The 16,816-nt window shown below is 38.5% G+C and overlaps 2 protein-coding genes across 4 annotated transcripts; one reads left to right on the top strand and one right to left on the bottom strand.

Annotated features, from left to right (window-relative positions):
• Positions 1 to 142: 142 nt before the first annotated feature.
• Positions 143 to 8,963, bottom strand: LOC146496346 (heterogeneous nuclear ribonucleoprotein Q-like). Of its 2 annotated transcripts, XM_085142350.1 has the most exons (12): positions 8,804 to 8,963; positions 6,867 to 7,023; positions 5,749 to 5,867; positions 5,374 to 5,481; positions 5,107 to 5,220; positions 4,649 to 4,825; positions 4,263 to 4,398; positions 3,673 to 3,878; positions 3,382 to 3,531; positions 3,158 to 3,279; positions 2,690 to 3,012; positions 143 to 2,219 (listed from the first exon to the last, which is right to left on the bottom strand). In XM_085142350.1, the coding sequence occupies exons 2-12, from the start codon at positions 7,009 to 7,011 to the stop codon at positions 2,191 to 2,193; spliced, it is 1,629 nt and encodes a 542-aa protein (XP_084998476.1). In that variant the 5' UTR covers positions 7,012 to 7,023; positions 8,804 to 8,963; the 3' UTR covers positions 143 to 2,190. The 2 variants fall into 2 exon arrangements, with proteins under 2 accessions (XP_084998476.1, XP_084998477.1); XM_085142351.1 differs by lacking the exon at positions 6,867 to 7,023 and having other exon boundaries at positions 8,804 to 8,942.
• A 5,371-nt stretch (positions 8,964 to 14,334) lies between these two features.
• On the top strand, positions 14,335 to 16,726 carry cga (glycoprotein hormones, alpha polypeptide). Of its 2 annotated transcripts, none has more exons than XM_085144354.1 (4): positions 14,335 to 14,403; positions 14,631 to 14,742; positions 14,977 to 15,161; positions 15,583 to 16,726. In XM_085144354.1, exons 1-4 carry the CDS (start codon positions 14,350 to 14,352, stop codon positions 15,655 to 15,657), a joined length of 426 nt encoding a protein of 141 aa, XP_085000480.1. In that variant the 5' UTR covers positions 14,335 to 14,349; the 3' UTR covers positions 15,658 to 16,726. The 2 variants fall into 2 exon arrangements, with proteins under 2 accessions (XP_085000480.1, XP_085000479.1); XM_085144353.1 differs by lacking the exon at positions 14,335 to 14,403 and adding an exon at positions 14,475 to 14,541 and having other exon boundaries at positions 15,583 to 16,204.
• The last annotated feature ends 90 nt before the right edge of the window (positions 16,727 to 16,816 follow it).

Raw genomic sequence — 16,816 nt, 5'->3', positions numbered from 1 at the left:
TTCAAAATCTTGCATTTTAACATGAAACTTTAAAGCAAATCTTTTTACATGAAATTTAAAATACCAAAATGACTGCCTCCAGTTAATAAAGTCCTTGCACCTCATGAAGGCTTTTGTTTTAATCAAAAGAGTAAGACACAGATAAAAATCAAAAACTTTATTACAAAAATAAGTTACACTCACCTCCATTTTACAGTATAAAACAATTTATTTGCAGGAATGCAAAAAACGTTGTTGGCCACCAACAATAGTTTAAAACTGCTAACATTTTTTTTCTCAAAAGGTGGTTGTTATGATTTTACTGAGGGAGTTAACTGTATAGAAAACTGGGATTGAAGAGCAGTTTCCTTTATGCTATACCTGGAAGTAGAAATCATTCACTGCAGTATCCCTTCTACCACTGTGAGACCATGATCCCTCACCAAATCATAGCAGCTAATGTTAGGCACACATGCTCACTGGCTGGGCAATATGGCAAGTCAGTCATCCAATAAGATTAACTCCAGAGATCTTCTACATAGTTGCTGTACTGGGGAGGGATCATTCGAGATTAACACGATCTTATAAGAGGAAGGATTGGATTAGGCTCTTACATTATTCCGATGCTGTCTGAAAATGTGTTGTATTGGTATAAAAACAAACCCACTGGAAGAATACAGTGGCACAAAAGGGACACTGCAGGGCTTTATTTTTGTTTGGTTTTTTTATTGTTTTTTTAATCAAAGGCAGTTGGATGCCCGTGATGTTGAAGCCTTTACAAAAGTAACATTTTCCGAAAAACTATACAACCAGTAACTACATACTCTGAATAAGCAAGGCAGCTAATTCAGTTCAAAATAAGATAAAAGCAGGGCTTGTTCAGACTCATCATATGAGATTGTTTTGCATGCCCGGTGTGACTGTTTGCAGTCTGCAGAGCTGCAGCTAAAATGACTATATTACATTAAGTACATCGTTTTTGCGCTGCAGCTCTTGTGCATATTTTGTATGAAAACAAGCCCTGCTTTCATCGATATAGTTTCCCTATTTACAGTACAGGCCGGGTAGTTTAGTCCTCTGTACTGAGGTAGTCAACCAACCCTTTAAAGACAAGTTCTGAAAAGAACCACTTTCCTGGAATGCCTGACTTATCCATGCCAGGTGGGTACACCCTAAAACCCTGCAAATGTTCTCTTTCAAACATCCAGATCAAACAATTAAGATTAACATGGATATTCCGACAATAAAAATTCCGATTAGCACAAAAATATACAATAGCATCAAGCTCCTTTGAGCCACTTCAAACCTAAGAACTTAAAAAGTGCAATTTCGTCATTAATTAAAAAAAAATAAAAATGGCATGTTCAGGGACAGGGAAGGGGTAGATTGTAAGGGCAATTCATAGGCCCCCGTCTAGGAACAGGGACTCAGCAAAGAGGCTGTGGCAAGTATTCAGACTCCTCCAATCATTTTATAAGGTGGCAGCTTCAAAACAAAACAAAAAAAATGAGCCCTTTTCAGACATGCACTACTCTCCAATAATCTGAACATGGTGGCTTCATTTGCATGAGCACCCAGGTCACTTTTCCATGAAAGTTGCATTGGTAAGCTTACTAGGTTGGACCTAGTAACAAGTCTTTAAACACAGCATAAGGTTGAACTGTACACAGTAACATTAACGGATGGGCACACCCAAGATAGACAGTTCATGTTGACGCTCTAAACTGCTCGGCTCACAAAAGAAAGTGTTCAAGAGCAAAACTTGCCCTATACCATCTTATCTCTCATGACATTTCTTCACGATCCATAAGAGATGCATCTCCTACTCTGCATGGAAAACCTTAACAGCGCAGAGAGCGCAAGCGTTCAAAAACGTGGTTATATTTTGAGTCGATGCTGACAAAATTTGTTGCCATAAAGTAACAATTCTTTTGCATGCATTATCGAAGGCATATCTGAATGATGCCATGATGAATATTAATGTAAAAGTGACCCATGTCTGATTGGCAGAATGACACCACTAAAGAGATTATAGTTAGGCATTATCCCATGTCTGAAAAGGGCTAAAGTGAGTTAAAATATAGAGGAGGGGAGATGCTTCTTCTGTAAGGCTGGAATATCATTGGACCTTTTTCTCATGCTTGTTGTTTCGACATCCATTGCAGCTTACGGTGTAACCCCACATATCAAGTCAGTATCCACTGTGACAGGTCAGGACCGCCCTCGGCCCCGTTTCCCTGCTGGACCAATAAGAAAGAAAGATGAAATTAGCACAGGAAACCAATGTTGCACACATTTGCCATAAACCAGACATTTAGACCAGACATCAGACATTCACACCAGTGGTCTTGCCACTTACGTGGGCATCAGCCGGCCTTAAAAATGCTATGAATGACCCTTTCTGCTGGCAAACAAGCTGACTTGCTGCTCTCAAAGATCCCACCAGAAAACTGGAGCCTTAGAATATGGCCAAAATCATTTGAAGATAATCGCCCTTAACTTTTCACAACTATAGCTGCTTTCATTTTCTATCCATCAGTCGTTTCATTCACACCACTGCTCTTAATTTTGTGCTTTAATTTCTGACCCAATGTCAGAATACTTGCTTACAGCAATCCGAGCTTAAATGTATTTTTAAATTTGAAAATAAAAAGCACAAAGTAAAAATGTGCAGGTGGGGTGGGTGGTCACACAGGAAAAAGTCATTAACCTCTGATTGTTCCGAGGCCTCCTCGTTGGGAGAAGCCCACTCGACCCCTTGGAGTGATAGCACCACGGCCCCTGGTCTGATTGGCACCACCACGGACTCCTCTTGCTCCTCTTCCTCTCCCAGATGCTTGGAAGTCCTCATAGCCATAGTAGGGGTCATCGTAGCCGCCCCGGTAGTTGTGGTAATTATATCCATAGTAATCGTAATAGTCTTCATATCCATAATAATCAGGCGGATAAGAATAACCTCCCCTACCGCCTCGTCCTCTGCCTCTTGTTGGTGGTGGCATGTGGGGGGGACCGTAATAATAGTAATCATCATACCTGAGGGGGGATACAGAGTTCTCATCAGGAAGCCTTCATGCCATATAACATAATTTTAAATTTGACAGTTTTTTTTGGCTAAAAAGGTTGTTGGATTAATTACACACAACACAAACCTAGTTTCAATTACAAAGTTCTTGCTTACATTTGTGTTTTAGCGGCTTGTCTCTGGGCTTTACGTTCTTTCCTCTTCTGGTCAGGTGGCTTGGCAAAGACAATTTCAATGTGCTCTCCTTCAAGGTCTTTGCCATTAAGATCGGTCAAAGCCTGTGACGTGAAATCGAGATAATAGTGAAATACCATTCATACACAAAAATCACAACGGGTTAAGTACAAACAGTCTGATTCTGAAACAGTTTCCCATCATACCTTCACAGCACTTTCTCGTTCCTCAAAGTGTATGAAGGCGTAGTCTTTCAACTTCTTCACTCGCTCCAGCTTGCCGTGTTGGCTAAAGGTCTTTTCAAGTATCTCCTCTGTAACAGTGCTCGCCAAGTTTCTCACAAACAGCACCTTGACCTGGGTAAAGAGAAGCATGTTTTGTTTAGTCCCCATGCAGAAATGCAGTGCAAATCCAAACAAATGCACAAGACGAAAGAGGTTGTGCGTGCAAATACACGTAAGGTTACATTGCTGAGGACTTTTCGTCCTGTGCCTTACCTTGGCCATGACCTCTGGGTCTGGGTCCTCAATGGGATCAGCCCACTCCACTGTGACCAAATTCCCCCAAACTTTGACCTTGCCACTCATTAGTCGGCGCCGGGCCTGAGCTGCCGTCTTGTGATCTTCATACTCAAGGAAGCAAAAACCTCGATTCTTTTTCTTGTCATCTGGCTGGTGGTACAATATGACATCATTTAGACCCTCTGTAGAGAAGAGAAACAGGAGAGAGAAGTGTAGACAAAGAAGCAGTTAAGTCAAATGTTCTATGGAAAGCATAAACCTAAAGCCATAAATGCTTCATTCAAAACATGAAATGATCAAAATTAGAGAAATAAAATTTGAAAAAAACAACGTTTTCTGCAGTTTGTGTCCAGTCAGATCTTAGCGGTAAACCATCAGAGTAATGTGAATCACTCAAGTACAGTCATGAGATCATCATTTGGACCAAAAAAAAAGTTTTAAAAATGCTTACTGGACAAGCTACACCTGCAAATGTGCAAGGTGTATCCAATCAAATATACAAGCGAAGCGAAACTCATTCCAAGATGGTTAATGGATGGAAAAGATTAAAAAACAGTTTGACTCACCTGTTACTTTCGCAAATTCTTCAACAATCTGCTCTTTCGTTTTACTCTTGGGGATGGAGCCAACAAACAGTCTATTATTGGCCACAGAGATGCACACTCCAATGTGTTTTCCTGGTCGAATTTCATTGTTGTTGCACTGCAAAAAGACGCAGGAGTATAAGAGGAAAAATATATAAATAAAAGGAGACAGTCAAGTCTAGTTAGGAGAGCCTATTGCAACTGGTGGTGATGCTTTAAGATGCTTATTTGCCATTGCCAAACATGAGGCACATGCATGCTGCATAAATATATTCCTTTATTCTTCATTTGAAAAGTCCCCTTTGTTAAAACAAAGCCATAGAATAACTCGTTTTCTGGTCATAATTAGAGTATTACAGTAGACCTACCAATTTGACAGCCTGCTGTGCAGCTTCTTTAGTGCAGAAAGTGACAAAGGCATAGCCTCTGTTCAGGCCACTTAGGGGATCCATCATCAGGCGCAAGTCCCATATGGGCCCAGCTTTCTCAAACAGTGGAACCAGTTCATCCTCAAAAAGATCTCTGGGGATTTTTCCTACAAAAATCTGCCAGGTTGACAGGAAAAGGAGGTGTAGCGCGTGAGATCAAAGTACTCATTTAAGATGCGTGGTACAAAGGGTAATAACATAGTGGTAAATGGTATCCAGTCAGGTCTTAGCGGTAAACTATCAGTGTAACCAAGGTTACTACAGCAATGAATAGTTTCATCATTTGGACACCATAAAATAAATGACTGCACCTCATACAATCAATCTCAGAACACATTAATATATAAAGGTGCAGCATTTTAAATGGATAAATAAAGGGATAAGTGATTGTTTCATACCTCTGTACCAATGGTGGGTTGTGCCCCTGAATGGGCAGACTCTGGTGGGGGACCACCGTACTTCCTCTGTCCTGTTGTCACATCAAGTGTGTAGCCAGTCCTCTCCAGCAAAGCCTAACAATTAAAAAACGAAGGGGGGAAAAAGAGGTGGAGCAGAGACAGAATTATTGCATTTTTTGGGCCAAAAAAACATTCATTATTCAATAGTGTCCAACAAAGCATGAAATCAGTTTTAGAGTGATTTTTAAATGAACTATCAGTTCTCACTTTGATTTTGGCTTCATCTGGTCCTTTGTTGGTGTCTGACACTTTGGTCCCTTGTTTCTCTCTCTGTCTGTACGTCTTCATCACGCCACAAAGAAAGGCACTTTTGTTCTTAAAGACAAACAATTTAAATGGGATCAAACCGTAATTTTAAAAAAATAACAATTTCACTGTCAAATATTAATATATGAAATTTACCCTTCAATATATGTGAGCAGGCAGAAGGAACAGGAAGCTTAATGACAACTAAGACCTATAGTGTAGTTGCACATTTCAACATAATACTGTTATTTCATTACACTAGTTCTCTGATTTTGACTTTGCATTGAGGTATTCAAAATTATGTAAATAGCACCAGCAGCAGCACCGCATGCATACCTGAACATGTGAGAGGTCGCTGTCCTTGAATTGCAAAAGGACTTGGAGAGCACCTTCCTCGTTGAATTCTTTCAGAGCCTCAATCGCTCGATCATCTAAATCACTGTGTGACACCAAACCTGCAGGTTGAACGACACACACACACACACACACACACACACACACACACACACACACACACACAAATAGTGAGCTACTAATAAGGGGGGAAAAATTACAAAAATGATACATAATTGACAAAAGTGCAAGGACCTAAGTGAAGTATTTAAATGGGAATTATTTTGTGAAACCAATATAATGAATGAATAATGACTTGTACAATTAGGAGTGAGGAGTGGGACGAGCATAATCTAATAGAGCCGTATTCAGTAGTCGGGCTGTACTTTACTCCTCAACCAGCAAATTTTTGCAGAACTAATCACAACAGATGTGACAGTGCAACTCGATATGCTCATGCCCCTCTATACTGTGGCTGGGAGTTTCTAATGAGCCAGTCTACATTCTCCTTTATGGAGAGGCTGTCACCTGTCCCAGGCAGCCATATACCAGACAGCTGCTGCCATTGTTTCTATCTCAGTTCCATCTGGCTGAAAAGGCCAGACCAGTACTTTTTCTAGATGTGGCCAACCAAACAAGTCCTAAAATGACCCCCCCCCCCCCCCCCCCCCCCCCCCAAAATTTGTCATTACAGTTCATCCCCATTTGATCTTCTACTAAAAATCAACAGTTATTTAAGCTGTAGCTAGTGTCCCATTTAGTCACTGCTCTGCTATAATTTTATGGGATGCAGAGAAACTTCACAGAAATTAGTAGCAATACTGAATAGGCTCATCAAAAGACTCCCAGAGAGAGAGAGGGAGAGAATTCATTCGCCCTGACACCAGTGATCATGCAACCATGTTGGGAATGCAAATGCTGCAATCATTTACACACTCTGGTAATGTGTAATTTAAAATTCTGTAGCACTGCAGTACCCATTTTGGTAGGAAACCACAAAAAGTTGCTTCGGGATCCCAATTCCCCCATTCAAAAATGTGATAAAATGACAATACATGCAAGAAATTGCTAAACATAAAAATTTGCATACTGAATATGCAAGAGTATTCATGGTGCCTTACCTGCTAGGTAAATTTCATCTAGTTTTTCAGCAACTTTCTGTGGTAAACCAGCTTCTAATAAAGTCTGGAAGTGCTCAGAATGGGTAACTGCAGAGGTGTCCATTGGTTCTTCTGGACCATTTCCATTAATATGTTCTGTGGCCATGTCTCCAGAAATCTGTGTAAATGCAATGAGCCAAATTAATCCTGGGTCAAGGGCAACAATTGTGATGTGCTCAAAAGAGTGTAAAGTCTCAGACTTGTCGGGAAAATCATTTGGGGGAAAAAAAAAATCACTTCACCAATTGTTTGCTGGAGTGCAACTTTCATACTAATAAAACCCATTTATAACAAAGGAGATGCTGACATGTGCCGAACCAATTATCATGGTCATGTGCTCCTTCCCAGTCTGGAGACTTTTCACTATCTTGACTTAGCACTCAGCTTGAACTAGAAGCTCAAAAGCCTGATATAGGTAGTGTGACACTGTGTGCAATACATTGCGTTCAGGACAAGCATTATACCAAAGAATTCACCTCAGCTGCATATTACATATATATAATTTAAAAAAAAGAGGGGAAAAAGGTTTAACTACGAGGTTCGTGGCCATGTGGCAGTATTTTCATTCTGGTTTGTTCTGAGCTAAAAAAAAAAAAAAAAAAAGTTGAGCAAACGGAGCCAAGTTTACGCGCTAACGCCCGAATCTCAATCTTCTCCTGCCTGCTATGGTCTCTAAATTACATGTTAGCTTACCTTCTCACTACTGACTTCAGCACAGGACAGATAGCTGATACACGTGTTCCATCAGAGAGAGTGAACCCCGGTTTCCGGTGACTGACCAATGAACAACTATGCATACTTTAGCATTTTGTTTATACCTTTGCATCAATTATTGTTACACTGAACACAAACACTCTAATAATCGTGTTAATGACCAACCCAAACACTGCCTCTCATTCCTTTGTATGGATAGATTTTGGGGTACTAACAGCAGCAATCTACCTGCTCACTGGTCACAATGTCTATCCGGCAACGGCATACTCAGCGAAAACGTGGACGGCAATCTTATGTTTTGGCCTAACATTAACAGAAGCTCGTATTGTCCAGTCGATGTGCTATACTGACTGCTAATCAATCTCGTATCGGTAGGCACGTGCTTTCTCCGTGGCAAAAACCATTCTACTACGCTAAATGCACGAGTGAAACCCATTTACAAATAGATCTTAAATTTTTAACCTATTCACGTTATCGGTTTTAAGGAAATGAATTACCCCCACCGTCTCCCCTCAAACTTCTACCATAATGTTAGGTTTGGGTTAGGTTTAGCGGGGAGGGACCGACTCGCACACGTTGAAGCTAACTAGCTAGCGGGCTAGTTTGCACGGCTAATGTTTCAGCAATCAAGCTAGGGGCACTAATCGGGACAATAACATGAGGTGCTTGTGTGCATTTACTATGAACACAGCTATAGTTATTCTTTAAGTATGCAATACACACATGTGTTAGTAAAGTACTAAGGGATGATCGCCACTTCTTACCAATATAACCGGCCTTTGTCAGCTAAGTTCTGTTAGCATACAATGACAATGAGCATGTCATTTTCGTGATCTGTCAAAATGGGTTAGCCTATGCTAGCATGCTAATTCGAACGGAATTTCAGTGAGGCCATTGTTACAACGTCATTTGTCGATGAGGACTTAGCCAATTGACAAAGCCTGGCTTTTTAAATACAATTAGATCCAACGTGGCCTTGGGAGCTAGAGGATTAGCCTGCTAAATGCGTGGTCTGTCAACGTGCCGCCACATAGGAAGAGTCCATTTTCAAAAAGCCGGTCTGGAGAACTCGTTCCCAACCTCCACCAGTTTCCACATTGTTTGAAACAGCACCGCACGATTCACACTTTTTTAGCACTCAATTAAGCAACAATAACGTTATCAATTACAAGCATTCGCCCTACCTGCCGCTGGCACACCAACGTGTATGGTGCTGATTATTTAGGAAGATAAATGTGATACTGAAAAAGAGAGAAAAGTGTAAAACTCCCGGCACTGGTCCGGCTTCAGTCATTCACTCTTGATGATGTAAAATGGCTGCCACGTTCACGCCTCGAGTTTTGTCTCGTCGATGGGGTTTCTTGGACATCCCTGCACGGGCTTGCCTTGTATGCATTTTACAGTAGAGCAGCAGGTCATCTGCAGCATCCGTCATAACTCCAAAAGAGCAGTCGTTTCACCGCGTCGGAATCGTTTATTGATGGTGCAAGTGAACAAAAAAACAACAGGGTGGCACAAACACACATCAAATTTAAACACGAAAGTAAATCACGAAACAAAGAATTACACAAATTAAACATATGTGTTGTTTTTAGACTACTTAACTAATACTGCACTGTCAACCCAGTGATAATAGCATTAATAATGAGTGTAAAATGATGGCGAAATCTGGCAAGTATGTCCCACTTTTCACCACACCGTGTCAGTCTTCTCATAGATATAGCACTTGCCCATTTCGTAAACACAATAAAGAGACTGTGTAGGCAAGTTGAGATCCAACGTATTTATACCGAAACAATATGACTATATGTTGCAAAACAAATAAAAAAAAACCCTGTGAGTTATGAGGCTGCACTCTTCTTTATCCATACAAAGTTGCATCGTAATATTTACTGAGCAGTAATGTGCATAAAAGTGACAAAACGACATATGTAAAAAGAGGAAAAGTCACAGATCAAAGTTGATAGCCTATATAAACTCGAACTAAAGCCTTTACTAATAAAGCACTACTCTTGTGTGCATTGGTGTTGCAGAAAAATCAAGTTCGGCACAGTTTTACTTATAAATTTGGGATTCAGTAGTCCTGCTAACACATAATTTACCATTATGATCTGATAGGCATTTATTTCAGTGTTGAGCTTTAATATAACTTAAGTAATTAACTGCTGACGCACAGAGCGTTTATGAGGCTGGAACACTTCAAGGTTGAAGAAATAAAAGTTTGTGGCTGCACAAAAAAAAAGCATTTTCTGTCATGGGTTGTGAAGTGAAGGACCCAAATAGAGAAATTAAGCCCAAAAATGTGTTTATTAGGTTGTAAGTCAAGGCAAAGTCAAAGCCCACATTGGAAAAAAGCGCACAACTCAAAATCCATGAGAACTTACACGGATAATATAACAAAGTCTTGGACTATCTGTTCAGTACACCTTGGGGAAACAGCTCAGGGAATCAGACACAGTTGTAGGCAATTAAGACAAAGCAAGACACACACAAAACATACCGCCTAAGTAAATAACTCAAAGGATAATTACTAAGCACATCTCTGTTCAGAAAAGCGCAGTCTCGGGAACGGCAAAGATACTGCGCAAGACCCTCAAGCTCCCAGGCCTCCGGTAGAGGACCCGAGGTTGAAGGATAAAGACCGCCTGCAGGGACGAGAGAGGGGATACAGTCCTAAAAACCTATAGATAGGCTACCTTAACATTTTTGCAACATGCGCAGTTTTTATTTCGCATACTGCAATCGATGTACCCCAGAGAAGTCAACAGGTTAGGTTTATGTCCACTTTGAATTTTTGGAATAGTAAAAAGCTTACTACTAATGCCCAAAACAGGTCACAAATGTATTTTAAAGCATAATTCAAAAACTGTTGTTTCAAGAGCTACACACAAAGAGCTCATCAATAAGTCTGACAAACAAAACTTTTTCTCTTGAATTCCTGCTTGAGCTATAAAAAAAAATTATTTTGGCATTAAAAAATGTGTAGATGTCTAAAGCCAGCACCACAGAGCTGTACCATCCACCCAAAAACCAGTCATGGGAGAACTGGAGACTATTGCATATGACAAAAGTTTAAAGGTGGAGTACAACCAGAATAGGTCACAGATCCACAGCACAGGCCGAACTATAACAGCAACATAACATTTCTCTATAAAGATAAATATCTTAATGACTCCAAGCACTCTGATCAGTAGTAATTAATATGTAATTGATTAATTCAGTTGCACCTAAAAGTGCAACTGAAAGTCCCCTACGAACATCAATTAACAGCACACAGAAAGAGGAATGTAAATTTTTTTGCCCCCCATCATTCTCACTCACAGGGGATCAGAAACACATTTCTGTGTTGGATGCTATTGATGGAAGCTCAATCATCCAGGTAAGGAAATCCCAGAAAGTTGATTCTGGAGTCCGAGGAATGAGAAATAATATTTGTTCTGATATTTCTTGCATGCTGGAGCTCATTTTCATGTTCTCATATATAAAATAAAGGAAAAACGTGAACTACTGAGTGGATCTGGAGGCTCTGTTATGCTGTGGTGGACATTTTTGCTGTAATGGTTTGTATCCACTTGTCCCCACAGTGGAAAGGTTCCCTAGAAATGATTCCAAACTTGATTTGAGTGATCACTTCTATCCTGTTATGAAGCATTTCAATTCTAATCAGAGTAATCTTTTCCAGGATGTCAATATCCCCATTCGAAAAGCTAAATGATGTAAATTGTCGTCTTAACCCAATGAATTGAAAATGTAAGATTGTGCCACGACCACTGTGTCCAATCAGCTTTACTTCTTGTTATACAACACATTTTCCAGTCTGTGCTTGGTTAGTTCAAGATTTAATAGAAATTTGTTATCACTAAATATTGCAGTTACCTTGGTAACTAAGAATACATCGTATCTCTTCTACATCCTTATCAACAGTTGTTCTTTTGCCTCTCTACACTACCACAGCAGATTTTAAATAAAAAAAACAAACATGTTATAGCAGACTTCTGAACAAGGGGTTTTTGTTTATTAAATTTAGCATTAAATATATAGAAATGGCAGCCATTTTTATCCATCTTCTTCAATTTTTTTTAAATTAACTGACAAGTTGTTTCATAGGCAAATCTATTCCCTTATTATTTCATGACAAACAAAGCCAACATAATAACTGGAGTTTATTCAAAGTGTTGAATTTGTACTTTATAGATTACATGTGAGATAAAAAGAAAAGAAGAAAAAAAAGATTTACATAGAAGACATCCACTGGCCAGTTTAACAACAACAAAGTTCTGAAAGACCATATGTCCTGAAAAACATAAGTGATGATGACAGAGTTATTTCAATGGTTGAGAAAAGCCGCTTCTTCTACATCATCAACATCTAACCAAATAAAGAGCATTCTCATGGCACGTAACTATGTATACTACAACTTTTGATCCTTGTCCTCATTTTGACAGTGGAATGAGATGATTGTGGACAAGGTAGTAGTTTGAGGCTTTCAAGTGAATCTGCAGAAATGTAACATAATACTTAAGTATAAAAAGCAGAAGACTGTGAAACAGATTAGTGAGTGAGATGAGTGTTTCTATCACTGACTGTTGTTTTCAGTGAACTTTCAGTTAAATCCCTTTAATATGCAGCACCCCTCCTCTGAACTGTCAGTTACTGTAAACATCTCATAACATCTCCACTTCTTTTGACATACTTATTCAGCTGGCTTCATTACACGAACTCACTCATCAGTGATGATTTGAAGCAGTTATTTTAGACACTGGTGCAAATAGCCAAATATGGTGTTATGTAAGAAACCCAGAAAAAAGCATGAAAGGGTAAAAAATAAATAAATAAATGAATAAAAGCAGTCAGCTCAAAGAGATGTAGTATTATTCTTTTTTATGGTTAAAATTAACAATTTCAATAAAAGGCCTTCTCAGATAGCAGCACTAATGTGGCCATTATATTTTGATTTGATTGAAATTGGATTTGCCTTCCAGCTACGCAAAGCAACAGCACACAGTCAAATACTTTTTAGCATAATTACTTTATTATGAATGTTAGATTTATAACGCAGTTACATTTCATGCTACAACAACTGATCTGGCATATGGCAAAAAAAAATAACCTCTTAACATTTCGGGTCACTGAACATCTTGTCTTCTACACTTAAGCCAAGGATTTATCACCAGCACAACCAAGGACACAAGGGATGGATTCTTATGTAAACACACAACCAAAATCTAAAATACATTCATATTCATCCTTGACATTTTAGATGTTAGAGGTGGACACATGGATCCCCCCCTAACAACCATCAAACACCAGCTTATTAATTCATAGCTTCCTTTATCTAAATTAATTCTAATCCTTTCTTTTTAAAAAAAAAAAAAAAAGTCTCTCTACTGAGAAACAGATGAAATCTTTTTAGGTTTATTTCTGTAATGCCTGTTTAAAAGTTCACAATAGGAAGTGAGTGAGTTTTACAGAGGAAGACGTGCATTATTTTTAGAACTGCTGAAAATGTACATGAAAATTGATGTCTGCCCGTGAAATAAGATGTATTGGAGTTAGTTTAACACAGCATAAGGTGAAAAGAGGAAGACAAAAATGCTCGACTGAACTATTTCACATCTTACATCTCAGTTTTTACAGAAAGCCACAGTGTTAAAATGAGTCAAAGTGCTGTGAAAAAAGTATTTCCTGCTTTCTTTTTCTTTTTTCTTGTATATTTCTCAAGCTTACATGTTTCTGAACATCGAATACATTTTTACAAATCTGAATATTAGACAAAGATAACCTAAATACAAAATGCAGTCTTCAAAACATAATATCGTGTATTAGGGTAAATGAATGGTCTTTGTCTAATGTCAACATTTCTTTGATGATCTTGTGAGTGTGAGGGGACAAAGAGTTTTTAACAGCTCTAAAAAAGGTATATACAGTATTGATGTAATGTTATAAGCTAACCAGATGCTTTCTTGTCAGTAATACAGAATCCAGAATGAATTTTTCATGTGAGATCATACTTGAAGAGATAGAATAAGTTCTAACTAGTGCCAAAGTATTAAATGAATGGCATCAAATAGGACTGATTTCTGCTAATAACACCCACTGTATGGACTGATAATATCTGACGCGGGTCTTAGTGATGACTGTTTGTGCAACCATTTTTGACTTAGTATTTTGGAGTTACATTTGGTGAGTCAAATGACTTTAAAATCTAGCAGTAAACAAGTACCCATAATGAGAGCACTTGATGCAAAATGAAAACCATCCTGTTTTACAGTTAAACATCCACACATGTGGATTTTTTTTTTTTATCACCGCAAACAAAACCATTGACTCGTTCAATGTAAAAGCAAAATCGTGGCTTAAAGAAAGGTAAATCAGAGACCACTGGAGCAGGTCTTTTGTTGTTCTCAACTGCTCTTCTTAGACGTTTGCATCTATTTGTGTTAGTCCCCGTGGATCCGAGAGCGGTTAAGAAAAGGCAGCAACATTTAGTTTGATGACATCACTTTAAAAAATTGTGTATTTCAGCATCTGCCCTTTTTACACACCTCAGAATTCTAAAAAGTCACGAAAAACAGTTTTATGCACATTAGCCTTAAAAATGACCTTTGTCCACTAAACCGAAATGCCTAAGATAAATCTCTAATTAATTCCCCCCTTTTTGCTCACCCCTCAGTTACCTAGTAACAAAAATCCAGGGATTAAATGTAACCACCATCGTCAGAATGGAAGGATGATAATGAAGTATGTTTTGAGTTTCCACTGGGTCACAGAGATCATTGATAAGGTTGGTAAGCTTCACTTAATCCAGGAAATTGCTAGGAAAATGTGTGGGCTATATAATGGGATGGATTAGACTAGAAGTTCTCACTGCAAGGAAGTTCTGTACAGAGGCACAGTGAAGGGGACACTTTCTCTCAACATGGTAATACTCTGTCTCTATACTTATGCTTTAACTTTATAGTTCTTTATTTTCATTTACCACTTTCTCTGTATTTGTTTCTATATTTTTAGATAATTGCTACAACCACCATGGGCTCACTGAAGTCACCTGGACTGTCCCTTCTGCTGTTGTCTTTTCTTCTTTACATAGCTGATTCCTATCCCAACATTGGCTTATCAAACAGTAAGAATTGTTTATGATGTAAATACTATTTTAAGTTCATCCAGTGTTTTATAATTGGATTTGAAATTAAATGTAAATGATCTGAGTCTTATGAAAGTCACAATGTTCTGTTCTAAATTTCTTATCACAGAGATTGTGTTTTTAATCTCAGTGTTCAAATGCTGGCACAATATTGCAAACTGTGCAGTTTGGGTTTTTTAGCAATGGTTCCCTTTTCTAAACCACCCTCTCTAGTGGGCTGTGAAGAATGCACGTTGAGAAAGAACAATCTTTTCTCAAGGGAACGTCCGGTTTACCAGTGCATGGGCTGCTGCTTCTCCAGAGCGTACCCGACACCTCTCAGAGCCATGAAGACAATGAATATCCCAAAAAACATCACCTCAGAGGCGACGTGCTGCGTCGCAAGGCACAGCCACGAGGTAGAGGCACAAACACATGACAATGTCAGGCAGATATTTAACTTTTCTATGAATTTGTGACTTTTTAGCCTAATTTATGTTGGTGTCAGTAAGATTTTAGCAAAACAAATCTTGGAGTTGGATGCTATCGAATAGTTAGGATGTATATTACATGTAAGCACTTTTTCTGAGTGAATGATTGTGTTATTCATTTCTTTTTATTTTAGGGGATCTTATCTAACTTTTAAAGGGTTATTATTATTATTATTATTATTGGAAAAAAAATGCACATAAGCTTCTCATATGTTTTTTTTTATTTCAGTTTAAAACACTACTACAGACTATAGAGCAAAATAGCATGACAGAACGGTTTAGTGTTATGCCATTTTTGTGTTAATATTCACCCTTTTCCCCCCTCCTTAATCATCTGTTCCTTTTGCAGATCCCGATAGCTGGCATTTCGGTGAGAAACCACACAGACTGCCATTGCAGCACCTGTTACTTTCATAAGATATGACAGATGGGGATTGGGGACCATTCTGCATCCTTCGGCTTGGCAACATGTCTTTTAATACGCACACGCTTTACTCTGTTTTAAAATGCATGTGTTTGTGTTTCCAGAATATATTTCACAGTAATTCTGTGGCTGTGATGTTTCATTAACCTACTTTTTTTTTTTTTGCCTTATTTGTATTTGAAAAATTGTGGATTTGAAAAATGATTAAAATGTGCAACAAGAGCTTGGATTAAGGAATGAGTCTTATTTTTAAATCCATGCAGAATGATTTGTTACAAGGAGGTTTTCATGAGTGTTTCTTTGGAGAAAGGTGCATTCTTACGCAAACTGCACCTCACTAAAAAGTGAGAACTGGTTGAGACACTCTAATGTCAGTAAGCCGACAGAATAGAACATTTTCAGGAACTAACAGCCAAAATGTGCTTTAATGGCAAATAAATTATAGAAATATAGCTGAATTTTAAGTCAGCGTAGAAAAGATAGAAGTCATTAGAGTGATGATTTAACCACTTCAGTTTGATGACACTTGGATGACCTCATAAAGATGTCATTTTTAATACTAAACGTTCATTTAAAGAGAGCTATTAGGATGGGTGGTGATGTAGCGTAACTTCATCTTTAACGTTTGTTGAGAGAAATGAAAAACCTTTAATGTGAAGGGTTTTCTAACATATCAACCTATCTAATTTTTTTTTTTCAAATGTTTTATGGCATTATGATAAAACACAAACATAATGAAAACACTTCATTCTTCGCTTAGGTTAACATGTTACAGTTACATCAGTGGTTTTTGTTTTTTTCTTTTCTGGCTTGCCCCTCATTCAAAGCCCCTCATCCCACACCCAACACCTTTTCACCAATAAAAAAAGAATTCATGCTGAATTTCCCAGAAATAAAGGTGTGTATCATCTGCTCAGTAGCATCAGAAATCTCTTTCTTCTTTATTTATTATAAAAGAAAAAAAACATACGCATCCACTTTAGCTTCTCTTCATCTTGCTCTCCTAGTTGGCCATGCCCCAGCTGAACTGGCACCAGCTTGATAACCACTGAGTAACATGATTCATGCTGGTCCAGGTAACAAACTAGAGCACCGAGTTAATGTTGTTAATGTTAGAAAGGTTTATTCTGATGTGCTGCTCTGAGCACGGGTGCAAGTA

Source organism: Neolamprologus multifasciatus, chromosome 19 (genome assembly GCF_963576455.1).
Source record: "Neolamprologus multifasciatus chromosome 19, fNeoMul1.2, whole genome shotgun sequence".
NCBI lineage: Eukaryota > Metazoa > Chordata > Actinopteri > Cichliformes > Cichlidae > Neolamprologus > Neolamprologus multifasciatus.
This window is presented reverse-complemented; position numbering and strand designations above follow the sequence as displayed.

Bases quoted from the DNA above. Each gene is read 5' to 3' on its own strand.
- LOC146496346 (XM_085142350.1), bottom strand. From the start codon at position 7,011: ATGGCCACAGAACATATTAATGGAAATGGTCCAGAAGAACCAATGGAC. The intron at 4,826-5,106 runs GTATGAAACAAT...TCAACCTGGCAG, and splicing joins AACCCACCATTGGTACAGAG to ATTTTTGTAGGAAAAATCCC. The intron at 3,280-3,381 runs GTATGATGGGAA...TTCACGTCACAG, and splicing joins AACGAGAAAGTGCTGTGAAG to GCTTTGACCGATCTTAATGG.
- cga (XM_085144354.1), top strand. From the start codon at position 14,350: ATGATAATGAAGTATGTTTTGAGTTTCCACTGGGTCACAGAGATCATT. The intron at 14,404-14,630 runs GTTGGTAAGCTT...CTATATTTTTAG, and splicing joins TCACAGAGATCATTGATAAG to ATAATTGCTACAACCACCAT. The intron at 14,743-14,976 runs GTAAGAATTGTT...CACCCTCTCTAG, and splicing joins CAACATTGGCTTATCAAACA to TGGGCTGTGAAGAATGCACG.